The sequence below is a fragment of the Xenopus laevis genome, chromosome 7S, assembly GCF_017654675.1.
Source record: "Xenopus laevis strain J_2021 chromosome 7S, Xenopus_laevis_v10.1, whole genome shotgun sequence".
Lineage (NCBI taxonomy): Eukaryota > Metazoa > Chordata > Amphibia > Anura > Pipidae > Xenopus > Xenopus laevis.
This window is the reverse complement of record NC_054384.1, coordinates 8,543,389-8,562,650: the sequence shown is the minus strand read 5'-3', so window position 1 is coordinate 8,562,650 and position 19,262 is coordinate 8,543,389. Positions and strand designations below refer to the sequence as shown.

The following is a 19,262-nucleotide window of genomic DNA, read 5'->3' as shown; positions in this document are numbered from 1 at the left end:
TACCATGTGAAATTTTATTCCTGAACCAACAAGTATATATTTTTACATGTAAATTGGTGTAATATTGGTGTGTAGGTGCAAGCCGAAGGAAACGTAAGTTTTTACTAGAGGGCAAGGGCTTTTGTAAAGGGTATTACAAATTACTGGCAGCTGCATTGCCGGTAAATTTGTAATACCGGCCCTGGCAGGTGTTTTACCTGCTAGACCGGTAAAATACTGGCCGTGTGGCAACCCTAGTCATAACTATTTGCTTTTGAATCTGAGCTGAATGCTGAGGATCAATTACAAACTCACTGAACAGTTATGTCCCATGTGGCCCTCCTTATAGTCACTGACTAACTCAGAGTTAGAGAGCTGAAAAGCAGGAAGTAGTGTTCTGGCTATTATGTTACACATCCAGTCACTCCAGCCTTTATACATTAAATTTTTGCCTAAGAAACTCTTTATTTTGCACAGCCTGTCTATTTACCCAGTTTTTATTTTTACACTGATCTGTTCCTTTAATCAGAGACAAAGTTCCAGTACTTAGCTTTGTTTTATCTATAAGTTATTTTTAGGTAAACTTGCCCCTTAATAGGATTTGACAGTGTGCCCTAGATTAGTGTCTAGTATAATGCGGGGGGATGTGTGTGTGTGTGTGTGTCTCTCTCTTTCTAAGGGCAGAGACATACACTCAGATTTGGGGAGATAAGTAGCCCAACGATAAATCTCATCTTCCTCGGGGCGACTAATCTCCCCAAACTGCCTCCTGCCAGCTAGAATGTAAATCGGCGGCGGGAAGGCAATCGTGCGCTTTGTTTTCCGAAGTCGCCTGAAGTTGCCTCACGAGGAAATTTTGGGTGACTTATGTGAATTCTTTATATTAAAACATCTCAGGGCCACCCTAGCTGGCACATCTTTGAGGCATGAAACCCGTTGCTGTGCTTTATTTTTGGCACAAAGCGCGTTCTCTTCCCCATTGCGAGTAGCAACCTGCAGTGCTGTGGCATTAGCATATTATTTATAGAAACCCTGCGCCTGGCATGAAGTCCTTGTCATTCCGGAGAAAAATACAAAATGAGCAAATCTATTCGGGCTGTATGTTTTAGGGATAGCGGCACCAGCAGATACAATGCTTAGGGCAGAATCTGTATGTTTCATAAGCGGGGGTGCAATGAGGCTGTGACCACAAAATTCATTTAGACAAATACAAGAGTCCATATACAGGTTGCATGCAAACAGTGAATTGCTCTGTGTGCCAAAGCTCTTATTATGCCATTTCATGGCAATTTTAAACAACCAACTGATCAAAAGATGATCCTGTCTGCAGAACACTGGTTATATCCGCGTGCTTCCATTCTCTTTCAACAGGTCCGACGTTGTTGTCTTGTGCTTTTCGATCGCCAATCCCAACTCCTTGAACCACGTGAAAACCATGTGGGCTCAGGAAATAAAGCATTTCTGTCCACGTACACCGGTTATTCTGGTTGGGTGCCAGCTGGACCTGCGATATGCCGACCTCGAAGCTGTCAATCGGGCAAGGCGCCCATTAGCCAGGTATTGTTTTCTTCTGGTCTGGATTGGTTTATATAATGTATAATGAACCAGAATAAGTATAACCTGTACTAAGCACATTTCAGCAGATATTGGTATGTTCTTTAGCATTCCTTCTAGTTATATTGACATCTGTATAAATAGTATATTGCTTCCCTTTTAGTTGTATTTTGTAATAACTATTCTTCCCTGCCTATAGATAGACAGAAAATATGCAGAGTATGAATTGTCTTCCTATTGTAAAGGTGGTCATATACATAGAGATCGCGAAACAAGTGGATGTCTCCCCGATATGCCCACCTTGAGGTGGGCGATATGGGGCTGATCCGATTGTGGGCCCTAGGGCCCAACGATTGGATCATAATGAAAGGAATACGGGCAGTCGGATTGCAGGGCCGCATCAACGAACAGATGCGGTCTGGGATCCGACTGGATTTTTAGCCCTGTCCGATTGACATCGGCCCAACTGTCGGGCAGATATCGATCAGTGAAGCCCGTTGGAGGGCCCCATACTCAGTCTGTCGCCAGCTTTTATTGGCCCGTGTATTGCCTCCTATCGTCCACAGGCACATAACAAAGGCACTGAGCAGGCTTCCTCTTCAATCTAGCAGTGCAGGATTTTCCTTGACCAATGGCCTAGTGTTTGAGTAATTTCCGATTGTAGAATGGTGTTGGTAGAAGCATTCCACATATAAACAGGTGGGCAGCTCAGCGGAGAGCGGCATATCTGTCTCCTGCTGCCAAACCCATCAATCCACAGATAAATTCACGTATTTTCTGAACTCGATAATAACCAATTTTCTCTCCTTTCAAATGTGCCAGAGCTTTTATATGATCCCTCGTGGCATCTGTCCTTGTGAAAGTGCGAGAAATTGCATTGAAAAAAAAACAGAAATCACCTCTGGTTATCAAATCCAGAGCTGATAGAGATATTAGAGATGTATATTCAGACAGATACTCCCAGCTCCTAATTACAAAAAGCAGATGTCACTGCAGGCATGGCTGGGACCAGACATAGAGAATTAGGGGCCCCACATTATGCAAGGAGTTTGGGTTAACTGATTAACAGAGCAGTGAAGAAGAATGAAAGGCTGACTTATGTTATGCTGTTTCAACCACAATGAGAAAGGGTTCTGGGTTCAGTTTTTGCATGTGTATTTTCTCCCCCCTGTGTTTGCTTTGGTTTCCTCCAAGTTTAATTGGCCCCAGATGAAACTGACCCTAGTGAGTGTGATAGGGACCTTAAATTGTAAGCTCCACTGGAGCAGGGACTAATGCGAATGGGAATATGTCAGCACTATATAAATAATAATAATAATTGTGTTTTCTTGTTATTCTCATAATGACAAGCAATATTGTTCTTCTTTACCATTCTAGGCCTATAAAAAGAGGAGATATTTTGCCACCAGAAAGAGGGCGGGAAGTGGCCAAGGAGCTGGGGATACCCTACTATGAAACAAGCGTATTTGACCAGTTCGGCATTAAGGATGTATTTGACAATGCCATCAGGGCGGCATTAATTTCAAGACGGCACCTCCAGTTTTGGAAATCTCATCTGAAGAAGGTTCAGAGACCCTTTCTACAAGCTCCGTTCCTTCCCCCTAAAGCCCCGCCGCCAGTTATTAAAATCCCTGAGACCCCTTCTGCCAGTATGAACGATGCCGGTGACTTGCTGGACAATCCTTTGTGTTCTGATGTCTTATTTGTTCTGCAGGACCAAAAAAAGATTTTTGCTCATAAAATTTACCTTGCTACCTCCTCTTCAAAGTTCTACGATCTCTTTTTAATGGAACACGAAGAGTCCCGCCATTCTGTCGACAGGTACTGCAAGAAGCTCAATAAGGACTTGCTCATGAGGACCTTAAGCCTAGATACTAATGAGGACGGCGACGCGGCTAATTTGAAACCGGCAAATTCCTGTCTACGGACATCAAGGAGCGATGACACTTTGCTTACAACGGACTTTGGGGAGAACGGGTGCGTTTCTTTGTCCTCTTGGAGTAAAGGGTTCCACAGCTTGCACCAAGAGGTGACTGTCAATCCCGTATCAAACAGAACTTGTCCAATGACTGTCATACGAATGGATTCCTCTATTCAGTATGGGCCTTTCAAAACTGTCCTCCGTTTCCTTTATACGGGGCAGCTGGACGAAAATGAAAAGGGTTTAATGCGAGTGGCACAGATTGCGGAGATCCTGGAAGTCTTCGACCTGCGCATGATGGTGGAAAATATTACAAATAAAGAAGCTTTTATGAACCAGGAGATCACAAAAGCATTCCATGTCCGAAAAGCTAATAGAATAAAGGAGTGTCTTTCCAAAGCAACCTTTTCTGGTAAGTGCATTTCTCTAACTCAGTGATCCCCAACCAGTAGCTCGTGAGTAACATGTTGCTCTCCAACCCCTTGGATGTTGCTCCCAGTGACCTCAAAGCAGGAGCTTATTTTTGAATTCCAGGCTTGGAGGTCGAGTTTTAATTGCATAAAAACTAAGTGTAGTGCCAAGTAGAGCCTCCTGTAGGCTGCCAGTCCACGCAGGGGCTACCAAATAGCCAATCACAGCTAGCGTTGCCACCTTTTCCGGAGAAAAATACCAGCCATCTTATATAATTATAATTTTTCCCTATTAATAACATTGAGATCAACCATCATTTTCACCGGCCGGGCCGGTAAAATACCGGCCAGGTGGCAACCCTAGTCACAGCCCTTATTTGGCACCGTTGTTTGATTTGTTCCCAAAATCTTTTATTTGCAATGTTTATAGCAAATAGAGATTCCGAAATGTTACGATCACCAAACAATTTAACAAGCTGCCTGCAACAGTTATCCGCAAAGAGTAATTTGACCCCAGAAAACCATATAATTATGCAAATAATTTTTTTTTTGATAAATCCAAAATACGGCTGCTCCAAACTAGTCTTTACATTATATCCTTCTTAAATATGCCTAGTGCCGGCATCTGTTTCAGACAGATGATCTCGCGTGTGATCTCACATTTTTTAATTGATGTATATTGCAAAGTTGCTTGAATTTATGTTTACTTTCCAAAAAGCTTAAGTTATGTGTTTGTAGCGTTCCCCTTTAATGTCCTTGTATGTTACATCAGAGGGTACGCTACTATATTACTTCACCACACATTACTATATAATGGAAGTAGAGAATCTGGCTTTTATGTGGGAACTTTTTACTGTACCTAATTGCCTCCCCCGTGCCCATCCCTCATGAATACAGCATTGTCGACCCAAAGGCAGAGCTGTATTCATGACCCTGACATAGTTGTCTGTCCTACGTGTTTTAGTTAGAAGACCTAAGGCAATTCTATCTGCAGAACATGGCATAAAGTGCAAAAAAACATGGTGAATTACCTTGTCCTGCAGTTAGTAAAGGACTCAACATGTTGTTGCCCTACACACGTCTACTCAAGAATAGAATGGAGAGAATACAACAAAGGGAGGGCACCCATGTGTACAGTAAGCAGAGCATTGTATTATCAGTGCCTTAAGTTTGTGCAGCGCTGCTATTATATAAATAATGAGGCAGTGACAGAGGCTTCAGGTCCAGTTTGTGTTTATATCACACACTCGCCTATGAAATGCTTTACTGCCCTTCGCTGCTTGCTCGGTGTGTGTACATCTCATAGAGCTGCTTTGTTTTTGATCGGAGAAAGGTGGCACCTTCACATCGGTGCCCTCTCCTCATTAACACGATCAAAAGTCATTCTAAAAATACTCTCCTCTGAGATATAAAAAGACAGATTGCATTTTTAACAGCAGTGGGAGGCCAGCGCAATGAGGGAAAGCTAATGAAGTAGGGAGAGAGGGTGCTCACGCTGCACTCACAGACTGAAATGAATTTCATGAGAAATTGCAATAATTCATGGCTCTAGGCACCGACCCAACCAGCCAAAATGTACTATTGGACTATGTGCTATTTATGTGTGTACACATGTACTTGGCTGGTTACTGCTGATAGAGTCTTGCAGCGGTTCGGGTACAAAAACCTGCAGTACACGGCGGGTTGCGGGTAGAAGTTCCGGGTGCGGGTATAGTCGAGGGTCGGCGGTTCTACGGGTTTGTGGGTCGGGCCGCGGTTCTTCTCAATAGCTTTTTTTTTTTTCCTGATCACACCTACTTCTGATGATGTCACTTCCGGTTTACAATGACAGCACTTCCTGATTCTTGATGGTTAGCGGGTCCGGGTTGCAGATAAGGTCGGGTAGCGGGTCCAAGCTTGTAAGAATGCGTGTCCGGATTGCAGGTTGACTGTACGGGTGCCGGTTCCAAAAAACGGACCCGCGCAGGACTCTTAACTGCTGACCACTGAATTTGCTTTGCATAACTTATTCAAAAAGCTCATGCATCGTGGGTGAGACTGTGCTTTGGACCTAGCACTGCACCCCTCTGATCTTTACATTTAAACTCATCTCATACCTCCGCATTAAGAGGCACATTTAGCAAGGGTCGAATTTTTGAATTCATGTAAGGTTTTTTTTTTTTTTAAAACTCCCATAAATTAGAAATTCGACTTTATTAATAAAATTGAATTTTTTTTTATACTCGGACGAATTTAAACAACCGGAAAATTGTAAAATTCAATGCGAATTCTATCAAACTCGATTCGAGTTATTTCTCCGAATGTCAGGAAGGCTGCAAACATCTCCAAATTGAACCCTGCACCTCTCCCATTCACTTAAACAGTAATTCTGCATGTTTTAAGTGGCAAATAGTCAAATTTGAATTTGGAGTATGATGAAAATCTCGAAAATCAAATAACTTTTTTTTTTTTTAAACCTCGAATCGAATTTGGATAACTCCCTAGTGGAATTTGACAGTTTTGACCATAAAGAAAATTTGAAAATTGCAACTTTCAATTCGACCCATGATAAATCTGCCCCTTAATGGGCCTTTACCCCAAAATGAAATGCAGCCCCTATTGCCCTGTTTTCCCTTGTATAAATTCCATAATACCCTATCAACCCATGGGAACTGTGGAAAGTTCATCCAAACTTGCAGCCAATGCTTAATGGCAGCACCCTTTAGGGCAGAGACACACTGGCAGATTCGGGGAGATTAGTCGCCCAGCGATTAATCTCCCCAAAGACGAAAATTGCCTGCAGTATGGCACTCAGAGTGCTTTGTTTTCCGAAGTCGTCCGAAGTTGCCTCACAAGGAAACTTCGGGCGACTTTGTGTGTCTCTGCCCTAAAGGTCACAGTGATGTTTGGGATGGTGAGACTGTACTTCAGTTCCAGCTTGTGTATCCTGATACAAGTACATCTACACACAGAGTAATAACCTTAAATTCTATTTGTACCAAACCAAATTTCTGGCCAGGGTCCCCAATTAGCCTTTCAGGTTCCCAAACTGTAGGACATGGAAAGTTCAATTCTGGTGCGGTTTCATTCACTTTATTTTCCCTCCCCAGATGTGACGTTTAAGTTGGACGACGGCAGCATCAGCGCCCATAAACCAATTCTAATCTGCAGTTGCGAATGGATGTCCGCCATGTTCAGGGGGTCGTTTATAGAGAGTGCGAGTAATGAGGTATGGTTATGGCTTCAAACTAGGGATGCACCGAATCCACTATTTTGGATTCGGCCGAATCCTAAATGAAAGATTCGGCCGAATACCGATCCGAATCCTAATTTGCAAATGCAAATTAGGGGTGGGAAGGGGAAAACATGTGTTACTTCCTTGTTTTGGGACAAAAGGTCACACGATTTCCCTTCCTGCCCCTAATTAGCATATGCAAATTCGGTTAGGCCGGGCAGAAGGATTCGGTGCATCCCTACTTCAAACCTCCTTACTGTCATCTGAAACAAACCGCTGCCTGGTGCAATGGCGGGACACCATCAGATGTGATGTAATAAAAGATATAAAGTTTGCACCAGGTCTAGTAACCCATAGCAACCAATAAATGGTGTTTCATTTTATTAGTATAGTGACCCCCAGTGGTGTATAGCATAAACAGTGGATCTCGTAGAGTAATTATTTGTTTCTTGTGTTTATGTAGGTCGATCTTCCCAATGTGAGCAAAGCATCAATGCAAGCTGTACTCGATTACCTATATACCAAGCAGCTGACTTCCACCCCTGAAATGGACCCCCTTGAGCTGATCGCAGTGGCCAACAGATTGTGCCTTCCTCACCTTGTGGCACTTACAGGTAGGAGCAGGTCTTTAGTTTTACTATGCTATGGCAAGTCTTCCCAAATTGTATTTACCATCTGTTTCCATCTCACTTTACCATAGTTTAAAGGGTAAATATGCCTTATTTATAAATAGCATTTACTATCATCACGGTACATGGCTTTTCTACATATGTGCATGTGTTATATATATATATATATATATATAAATGTCTTCAGTGCATAAAGTAAATCCATAGACTAAAGTAGCAAGAGAGACACATCTTTACGGCCACAAGAACATCCAGTGAGAATATGTTATACTTCCCTTAGTAAAAAATAAGCTATAGGGCAGCACAGGGTCGGACTGGCGCAGTCGGGGCCTACCGGGTTGTGAACCTCGGGGGCCCCGTGCGCATGCGCAAAAACTAGTGCGCATGCGCGAACGTCAGGCCCAACGCGCGCATGTGCAATCGTCAGGCCCAATGCGCGCATGCGCAACAGCGTCGATCAACTTTAATTGCTGTTCGGGGGCCAATCTAGGAGCGGGACTGGGCCGGCGGGGGCCCAAGAGGGCCGGGGCCCACCGGGTTTTTTCCCGGTTCCCGCCGGCCCAGTCCGACACTGGGGCAGCATCAACCCAAGTATAGCTACTTATATTTATATGTACCTGAGCAATACCTTAAAGGATAAGTAAACCTTTACAATAAGTGAATGTAAAACTGATAAGGGGTCTATTCTAAGCACATATGCAATGCACATTCATTATTTATTTTTATTTAATTCCAAGACATTAAGGGATACATGTACTGTTAATATGAATGAATTTTGTTACAACAGCGCCACCTGCTGGTCAGTTTCCCACCAGTCTGACCACCAAGTAGTCGAGGAAAGTTGTCAGGAGAAAGAAAGAGGCTGCTCTGATGTTCTTCTGCTTAAGAAAAAAAATTAGAAACCTTTCTCAAATCTTTCCTAAGCAGAAGAACATCAGAGCAGCCTCTTTCTTTCTCCTGACAACTTCCTTGACTACTTGGTGGTCAGACTGGTCAGAAACTGACCAGCAGGTGGCGCTGTTGGAAAAAATTCATTCATATTAACAGTACATGTATCCCTTAATATCTTGGAATTAAAAATAAATAAATAATGAATGTACATTGCAATAGTGCTTAGAATAGCCCCCTCATCACTTTTACATTCACTTATTTGAAAGGTTTACTGCCCTTTGTATATTGTGGTCACGTAATTGCTAAGGATCATTGCAGTGTATCAACACTTTATTGGTTTAATCATTCATTTCTGGTAGGCTGTGAGGCATGAAGAAGCCATTCATATGTATCACCGGGTTATAATTAACTGGGTCAGTGTCTCGATGTAATATTTTTAATGACAGGTTATTAGAATAACACCTCTGCTCACTCGTGACTTAACTCCATGATTGCTGTTACTGTGTATTGGCTGTGGGCAGGTGACGGACTGTAATGCTTTGTCCTATAGAACAACACGCTGTCCAGGAACTGACCAAGGCTGCGGTCGGCGGCATTGATATCGACTATGAAGTGCTCACTTACCTGGAACTTGCTCAGGTTGGTCTCTTAAAACCAAGTCCATAATTAAAGGGAAGGTAAAACAATAAATCTCCTTACAGTATTCTACAATACATAGCCCTTCAAATCTTCAACTCCCCTTCTCTCTTCCACAGTCAGTGGAAATAGGAAAAAGGGGTAATAATTTAGACCCACTAGTTTGTGAGATCAAGTAACTGTTGTGTATGAAACTCTTTGACCAGTGGCGTAACTAGAGTGCGCCGAGCCCCCCTGCAAAAATATCTTAATAGGGGCCCAACGCACTCCAATACCCATCCTCCTGCCCACTTCCTGCCTCTGCCCACTTCCCATGCTAACTCCACCCACTCCCTGCCCAACTCCACCCACTCTCCGCCCCGTTTCAACTCTGCTTCCCCTCTGCAGGTAAGAGAGCGGCTGGGGAGGGGGTTCTTCTTAGCTAGGAAGGAAAGCAGACCCCCTTTTCCCGGGCTCCCCTGTGACTGCGGGTTCTGCTTCATTTATAGTTAGGTATTTTACCCTAATCCTTGTGCTGACTGTGTCTTAGAGCAATGGCATACTGGGTAGGATTTCCCCCGACCCTAGTCCGCCCTACCTTGGCTATTGCCCGCCAGCATCCGACTTCTGGGTTGCTTTTATAGACCCGCGCCGACCCACCCCGTCGCCTACAAAAGACGAACCCAGAAGCCGGCATTTGACGATGGCGGGCGGGGAGAGCAGTAGAAGAGCTCCACCCGCCCAAGCCCGATTTCCGGGTTCCTTTTATAGACCCGTGCCGCCCCTCCGGTGACGTCACAAAGGGGGCGGGGTGAGCAGGCGCAGCGTCTATAAAAGACGAAGTCGGAAGCCGGCATTTGACGATGGCTGGCGGGGAGAGCAGAAGAGCTGCACCTGCCCGCCACCCACGAAGAAGAGTGTGGGGTCGGCCCAAACCTGCCTGACCCGAGAGTATCAGGCCGGCCCGCACATCACTAATACTGGATGACTTCCAGCATTTGTCCCCCCAACCTGATTTCCAGTTTGCCAAATAGGAACATGCTCACAATTGCCCCTCTATTGAATGGTAACCCCCTGCACCCTGGCTGTGCACTCACAAGTTAGACATACAGTAGAGTCATAGGCACTTTCTTGAATGCAGCAGCAATTACCATTTAGGTAAATAGAAGGGCAGTTGGGGTAAAATGCCAGCATTTGCCCTTAGGCATAATAAAAAAAAAAAGACAAAGTTCATTATGCAGAGGGGGCTAAACAGACTGATCTAACCCACTACAGTTCTCTACAGTCCAGGTGTTTTGGTGAAAATTTAAAACACTTTGGCGCAGATTTGGCAGGGCCAGATTTATTTTCATTCCCCAATTCAAATGTAAATTCCTCGACCATGAAAACAGTCCTGACTCGAATATTCGCCGCCTAAAACCTGCCGAGTCCATTTACAAGTCAATAGCAGAGGTCCATTGATCCATTTGAATATATTAATAGCCTTCTTGACATTCGATTCGAACGAATTTTGGGATCGTTCCCGTTCGATCGAATTTTAGACGTTCACGTGTTTTCATAAATAACCTCCCATTCGAGTTGTGAGCACTTTCGAATTTATTAGAGTTAAAAAATTTGAAATTCGGCCTTTGATAAATCTGCCCATTCATAATTACATTTATCACCATGTAAATACTTGGTATCAATCATTGTGTTAATCTTTACAACTCTCTTTTTTTTTCCCCCCCCCACAGTTCCACAATGCGCATCAGTTGGCAGCCTGGTGTTTGCATCATATTTGCACCAATTACAACAGTGTTTGCGCCAAGTTCCGCAAAGAGATAAAAGTGAAATCGCCAGGTACGTTCGCTCTTACATGCGGAGTCTCGTTGGTTTGAGACAAAGGGTAAAGTCATTTGGTTCAGAGCAAAGACTTCGTTTCGAGAATTGAGGAGATTTCTGGGATTGCAGAGGAGGTTTTTTTGTAGAACAATATCAATTGTTTCTTTAAAGGGTAAGTAAACCTTTCAAATAAGTGAATGTAAAAGTGATAAGGGTGCTATTCTAAGCACTATTGCAATGTACATTCATTATTTATTTATTTTTAATTCCAAGATATTAAGGGATACATGTACTGTTAATATGAATGAATTTAGTTACAACAGCACCACCTGCTGGTCAGTTTCCCACCAGTCTGACCACCAAGTAGTCAAGGAAGTTGTCAGGAGAAAGAAAGAGGCTGCTCTGATGTTCTTCTGCTTAGGAAAGATGTGAGAAAGGTTTATAATTTTATTCCTAAGCAGAAGAACATCAGAGCAGCCTCTTTCTTTCTCCTGACAACTTCCTTGACTACTTAGTGGTCAGACTGGTGGGAAACTGACCAGCAGGTGACGCTGTTCTAACAAAATTCATTCATATTAACAGTACATGTATCCCTTAATATCTTGGAATTAAATAAAAATAAATAATGAATGTGCATTGCAAATGTGCTTAGAATAGACCCCTCATCAGTTTTACATTCACTTATTGTAAAGGTTTACTTATCCTTTAAAGAGACTCTCCGCGTATATGAGGAGGTCCAGGTGCTCTGCCCCGAGCCTTCAGCTTGAGGGAGCGGATATCACGGTGTTGTTTGTAGGGTAGGCACTCAAAGAGCAATCCTCCAGGCAGTTGTCGTTAAATGGATGGATTACGCGTTTCACAACACAGCCTATGATTAAGTGTTGTGAAAACACGAAACGCGCAAGGCTGTAATCCACACTTGTACTTCTATAAATACTTTTAAATACTAACTACCTGGAGGATTGCTCTTTGAGTGCCTACCCTACAAACAATACGGTGATTTCTTTTAGAACAGGCTGCTAACTTCCCAGTTCCTGGCCCTCATAATTTGGAGATATACAATCTCAAGAATTGCTGTGGTTGTGGGTGGTCTTCTTTATTAAAGGAATCTGATTCACGGCACTTTTTTCCGGGATCATCAGAACTGATTAATAATCAGCCCTGTAGCATCTGCTTCCAAGACAGGCAAATCTTGATGATTTCTGATGAGCCCTAAGCTTTAGCTTCTCAGCAGCTACCCAGAGTACACTGAGCATGTGCAGTGCCGCTGGCACACAAAATAAAGATTCAAAATGGGGTAATCACATGGGCAATATTTTCACAGAATTTATGCCTCCGTTTTAGTTCTCCTTTAGAGCAGAGACACTCTGCGATTCGGGGAGATTAGTCGCTAGGCGACAAATCTCCTCTTCTTTGGGGCGACTAATCTCCCCGAACTGCCTCCCCGCCGGCTACAATGGAAATCGTAGACGGGATGGCACTCGGAGCACTTCATTTTCTGAAGTTTCCCCATGAGGCAACTTTAAAAAACGAAGTGCCATCCCGTTTGCGATTTTCATTCTAGCCAACAGGAAGGCAGGGGAGGCAGTTTGGGGAGATTAGTCGCCCCAAAGAAGAGGAGATTTGTCGCCAGGCAACTAATCTCCCTGAATCGCAGTGCGTGTCTGCCCTTAAGCCCACCATAAATATTGATTAAAAGGCAGGTTATTAAACCTTGTGACTGGTTTCAAACTTTACAGCAATAACTTTATTTTATTGACCTATATAGAAAATCAGGAATATTTCGAGAGACACCGCTGGCCCCCCGTATGGTACCTGAAAGAAGAAGACCACTACCAACGGGTGAAGAAAGAAAGGGAGAAGGAAGATCACGCGCTGCATAAACATCGTTCCAAACGCAAGTGGTTCTTCTGGAACTCCTCTTCGGCTGCGTTTGCCTGAGCGAGAACATTCTTGCAGACTCCAGACGGACGCTTGTATATCGTTCCCGTGTCTTAAACACTCAGAACAACGCTGTACAATAATTTTAGGTTTCAAGCACTGATTCAAACCCACGCGTGCATTTACCGTCTGCGAATCAAAGCACAATTTCCAGTCAACGGATCACAACCTGCTCGGATGATCTGGACTGCGGACTTCCTGTTAATTGAAGAGCGAGTTTTCCGAAATCACCCGCGGCTACTTCAAGTATACGCAACACTAATACAGGGATACCTAACGCAGGAGGAAGGACTCCCGATGTAACATAAACCTCCGACAAAAGCCAATACAACAATCCGTGCTCTCCCACTGGGCGCAAACTCTGCTCCAACTGTTTCGACTGTGTACGGATCAAAGTCCATTGTGACGTCCAACAGTATTGTCTTAGCCATGGAAAGGTCGACAATCATGTTTAACAACTGCGTGCGTTATGTTACAGAGTAAAAATCAGCAAATTGTTACATTCAGGTACTTTATTCTGCACTGTTGGGGTGCAAGCTATTTTGGATGCAACTCAATGCAGGGGGCACCTTTTGTATCGTGGATGTCAAACCACTCCGCTATAACTCCCAGCACTCTTGTCAACTACCACTCCCAGCATTCTTAGCTCACAGCTTTAAGAGGGTGCGGAGAATCTATAGCTCACTACAGCAGGTTTGGGTCATATTCTTATTTATTCTAAATCTGTAATCCGCAATCTGTCATGTTTCATAGTATAATAATAATCTAAAAAATATTTATTTAAGTCTTAATCATTGGGTGAAAGAGAAACTGCATGGTGGGTGCAGCCTAAATTGTTTCTCTGAATTCAAAACTGGTTTAAAGGGCAACTGTCATAGTGAGAAAAGTTCACTAATTGAAAGCGGATGTTAAATAAATCTGTTTTATATTCGGTAGCAATATAATTCCTGTCCCAGATAACAGGAACTGTGGTTGCACCACGTAAAGATTTGGATATAAAGAAACACAAAATATTCAAATAACGGATTTACTAAACATCCTTGAAGGGGGCATTATGACCGTTCCCCTTTAAAGGGGAAATATAACCTGTTTGTTTAGTATGGGGTTTGTGCTGAAAATACTTTTTTTAATTGTTATATTTTGCACTAAACAGGGCTAACTGGGGGTGCTTTCACAACTTCCTGGTTCTTAAGAGCAATTATGGGAGGAGCAGGCAGTTACGTTAATTAACAGCTTCTTATCTGTAAACCTAAAACCTTGACTGCAGACAGGGGAAGGGACTTGTTTATACAGAGCTCATTATCTGTCAAACGCTGGTTGCAGGGGAGGTAGTAAAAACAGTAAAGGCAAAACTATAAGCTTTATAACAGAAACTATTTATTTAACAAATGGCACTGTTTTATCACGTGACTCGGCGTGTAGTGCCCCTTCTAATGAAATATATACTCTGCAACATTATTTTCCAGACATTTTCAGTGCAAGCTGAGATCTAAGCCCACTTCTCTGTGTGCTGTGCCTACTGTAGCTAGATAGACATATACACATTAGAAGGGCTGTATTCACAGTGATATTCAGGGCAAAACTGTCTAATGGACCCGACTTATAGGATATCGATGTGTTCCTCACTCCGATACCTTTACTGCATATATATATATATATACATATAAACACGTCTGTCCTGTTGTACCGCCACATGGTAATTCCGTCATCTTCCATTGTGTAGCTAGTGGTCTACCTAGTCTTGTGCTCCAGGTTCCCGTTGTATAAAAATACAGCTGTCCGGTTTAGCCTTAGAAACACACTATAGTGCATAACAAACTTCCTATCTAACAAAACACCCACAGCAGGATATGCAAATGAACTTTCCCCCCTTCGGTCGTGTTACATAAATGCTCCCAATCTGTCAGTATTTCTCTGAAACAACCACAAAACTTCCTTCCACAGGGCGAATGGCGTGACAAGTGGAATCTCACTGTACAGTTTCTTAGAAGGCGTTTCCTGGGCCGAGCAGTCATCAAATGCATAGAGAGTTGTTTTATTAGACGATTAGTGGTGTGGTTTAACAGTATTCTTCTATTAAATGTGGCTGAGGTAGAGCGTTACCAGGTAGAACGTCCAAATTGGAAAATATGGTAACATTCACAAACATATATGTAAACATTTCCAACCTCTATAAACTGAAACGTCTATGGGCCTCACATTGGCCCCACCTGATAACAGTCCATAACTATATAAGATACTCATAATAGACCTAGATTTATCATATTTAACAAACCTCTGTATTTGCCTGCAAACTGATTGCTACTGTAAGTAGCCATTTTTGTTTTGGAGAGGTCCACCCCCAAAGGTATAAATGCATAAAATGCATGGGAAGGCAAAATGTTGTCGTAGCATCCTAGGTGGTGTCTGCAGGTTAATCCTGTAGGTTGTCCCACTCTAACTCCAGCACTCTCCATCAATCAAAGGCTGTCACAGGTGCTGGGAGTTGTAATTTAATTAAATTAATTGTGCATTATCCCTATTTAAGCCTTATATTAAATATACTTGGCTCTGCTGAAACCTTTACACGTATATTTTTGAATGTTACTAGAGGGTGATTGGATATCAACTAGGGATGCACCGAATTCATTATTTGGGATTCGGCCGAATCCTTCGTGAAAGATTCAGCCGAATCCTAATTTGCAAATTAGAGGCGGGAAAGGAAAAAGTGGAAAAAGAATGTTTTACTTCCTTGTTTTAAGATGAAAAGTCACATAATTTCGCTTCCCACACCTAATTAAATATGCAAATTAGGATTCGGTTCGGCTGAATCCGAATCCTGCTGAAAAAGGCCGAATCCCGAATCGAATCCTGGATTCGGTGCACTCCTAATATCAACCAATTTGTATTATACCCTAAATCTGGAATTAGCCTTAAGAAACAGTGGGGGTCATTTAAAAACTTTGCGCAGGGCAGATTGGTTCGCAAAGTGAATATATTGGTTATATTTATAAAGCTGAATAAGAAGGTGCAAAGAAAACTGCGAAATCTTTTTTCACAATGCGAATGTCAATAGCAGCTTTTTAAATATGTCACAATTCGCAAATTGCGAATATTTATGCGCACACTCTGCGACTCAATTACGCCACAACTTTGGTGGCGGATAAAATATTCGCAAAACAGTTTCGCAAACTGCGCATTTAAGTTACTGTCAACGCTATTTTCGCGCACAACAATCGCGCAAACTCCCGTCTCATTTTGGCGCCATTTAATCACCCTGCGAATTTGCAAAAACCGGAAAGACGGGCAGAGCAGTGCAATATGTTAGCGTTCAGGAAAAAACATGCGCAATACAACGATTTGTGAAAAATTTGCGCTGCGCCGAACTTTATAAATGACCCCCAGTGTCTCCTGTCTGAGTATTATTACCTTTGATTCAGAAAATAAATGGGGTAATTAAAAAAAAAAATTCTTCTTACAAAGGGTCAATTTTTTTATATGGTTTTGTTTCTCCAGTACAGAGTCGCCAACTGATGCTTTTTATAAATATAGCGTATTAAATATGATTCATGGTGTCCGGTCTTGACGAGTTTCCTGTTCCTGTTCAGATGAACAGGAAATATTTTAGTTGAATTCACACTCGTAATATATTTGCTGCTATTGTGTATGTATAAAAAGAAATCGTTTGCACACTTAAGGTTTTCCGAGACGGAGACCCTAAATACTTTAAAGGTAACTAAGGCTAACATTGATGTGGGTATATATTTATACATGGATTCCTTTTTAAATCCTCAGACATCTTTTAAAAATATAATAATTTGTATATATCAAAGAATGGTCCTGCAACAGTGATGCTGGATTTTTATTGCATGGTAATGCATTTCTTATTCTCAAAAATAGCAAACTTAAAGGGATAGTTCATGTTAAAAAAAAATGTTGGCAGCATGTAGACACTGATATTCTGAGACAATTTGCAAATGGTCTTCATTTTATATTTTTTGCGGTTTTTGAATTATTTCATTCTGTTTAAGCAGCTCTCCCCTTTTGAAGTTCAGCCATTTTTCTGGTGGCTAGGGTCATATTGAAAGTGCAAAATGGAAAGTGGTGCTGAAGAGCAAGTAACAGAGAGCAACAATAAATCTGGAGCCTAACTTGCCATTCTGGCTAAGTCATAGGCTGGACAGTTTGGTAGGAAGCTTGATCGGTTTTCTAGAACACTACCTAGGATCTAAGGATTAGATAGACCCGTTAAATTTCAAGAAAAGTCACAGCAATGGCTAAAAATTTTCTTTTTCTTTTTCTTTACCCTTTTTGGAGGTTAAGTAATAATTCTGAAAATCGACAATGTCGAAGATGTACATCGTTTCTATACTGTAGGAAGTCATAAGGGGTTATTTACTAAACTCCGAATGCAAATATCTCAAATTTGTAATATTTTTTTTTATATAAAATCGGAGTTTTAAAAAAACACGAATTTGTCGGAATTTATTAAACCCCGAGGATGGAAATGTCCAAATCAGAAAATACGGCATTTAAGACCTGTCGAGGTTGCGTATAAGTCAGTGGGAGAAGTCCCAATGATTTTTGGGGTTTCGTGCAATACCCTGAAGTTTTCAGGCAAAAAACATAAGAAATCTGAGTTTTCCGATGAAAAATCAAAAAAAAAAAACCGTGGAAATTATATTTTTTTTCCCAGAAAAGCAAATTTTCTGGAAAATGTGATAATAAATAAGCTTAAAAAAAACCTGAGCGAATTTGATCGAAGTTTGCAGCAGAAAATGTTGAGAGAAAATCGGTCTGTGATAAATTACCCCCTTAGTGTCCTCTTTAACGGTCAACAGGACGCACTTTTAGCATCACAGGACCCATTGGGGGGATCTATGGGATTAGAATATAGTCACATGACCAAGGCCTGAAATAGTGAACACTCTAATCTTCAGTCCAGTTGGGCTGTTACCATTCTTTGATAAATACAAGTGTTTATTTGCTGCAGGAACACTCTGATGGTACTAAAGCTAACCTCTAGCCTAGTTTTAATAAGCAGCCATTTATGTAGAACCCCCGGTGTGGTAGATCCAGAACAAGTTCATGCTGACGGCCGTGTACCTTTTTCTGTTCTTCAGGTTCTCAGCAGGGTTCCTCCTTGGCAATGCCGATAACATTTCGCATTGTGGAGACAAGGTGCTATAAAACATACCAGCAACAATAACCCACTATATGGCACTTCACATAACTCAAAAAGGTAGATGGTGTCAGCTATTGTCTGGTGACTTCATATCCGTACAAAAAAAAACCCTAGTTTTAGGCAAAAAGGGCGATTGCAGGACCAGGCTGAAATCAATGAGATTCTAATGTCTACGTTGGCCCTTGTGGAATTAACAGTTGTCCGTTTAACACAACCAAAGTTCTGATTGCAAACTTGCCAAAATGTGACCACACATACCGATGCACCTGGGGTATATGCAATAATAACCAGTTGTAATATTAATGTCAGTTGTGTAACCAAGTGGCTGGTTCATTTGGTTCATTCAGCCTATGGCCTTTATCTTTGTGGTTATTTTATGTTTTTTATTTGCAAAAAAAAAAAAATGAAAGAAAATGTCAATAAACCTCTTTTTAATTATTATTGCTGTGTGCTCATTTATTTTGTCTGTGAGTCGGTGGCACAGGAGGGCAGAATGGGGAGTCTTATCTAGTACAGTGGTACTCTTTGGATTCAACCCCTTCTTTTAGGAACATTTAGTTCAATTTTAATATTACAGTTCAGTCACCCTGCTATAGTTCCAGGGGTACCCAGGGCACAAATAAACATTCCAAATCTCCCCCTAACTGGCCTTCAGGCTGGGCCCCCTTAGTTCATAACAAGGTTACAGATATATAGAAACATTGGGGTGTCACCCTGTTATAGTTCCAGGGGTACCCAGGGCACAAAAAAACACTCCAAATCTCCCCCTAACTGGCCTTCAGGCTGGGCCCCCTTAGTTCATAACAAGGTTACAGTTATATAGAAACATTGGGGTGTCACCCTGCTATAGTTCCAGGGGTACCCAGGGTACAAATAAGCACTCACCCCAAATCTCCCCCTAACTGGCCTTCAGGCTGGGCCCCCTTAGTTCATAACAAGGTTACAGATATATAGAAACATTGGGGGAACAGTCACCCTGCTATAGTTCCAGGGGTACCCAGGGCACAAATAAACACTCACCCCAAATCTCCTCCTAACTGGCCTTCAGACTGGGCCCCCTTAGCTCATAACAAGGTTACAGATATATAGAAACATTGGGGTGTCACCCTGCTATAGTTCCAGG

General features: G+C 42.3%; 1 protein-coding gene across 2 annotated transcripts in view; it reads left to right on the top strand.

Annotated features, from left to right (window-relative positions):
- rhobtb1.S (Rho related BTB domain containing 1 S homeolog) overlaps positions 1-18,580 on the top strand; it is a 66,983-nt gene extending 48,403 nt beyond the window's left edge. Inside the window, exons 5-11 of one of the 2 annotated variants that reach the window (XM_041570480.1) lie at positions 1,351-1,536; positions 2,911-3,866; positions 6,954-7,072; positions 7,542-7,692; positions 9,149-9,237; positions 10,947-11,052; positions 12,803-18,580. In XM_041570480.1, the coding sequence (XP_041426414.1) occupies positions 1,351-1,536; positions 2,911-3,866; positions 6,954-7,072; positions 7,542-7,692; positions 9,149-9,237; positions 10,947-11,052; positions 12,803-12,975 (1,780 nt within the window). In that variant the 3' untranslated portion in view covers positions 12,976-18,580. 2 annotated transcript variants of the gene reach the window in all.
- Positions 18,581-19,262: the final 682 nt, after the last annotated feature.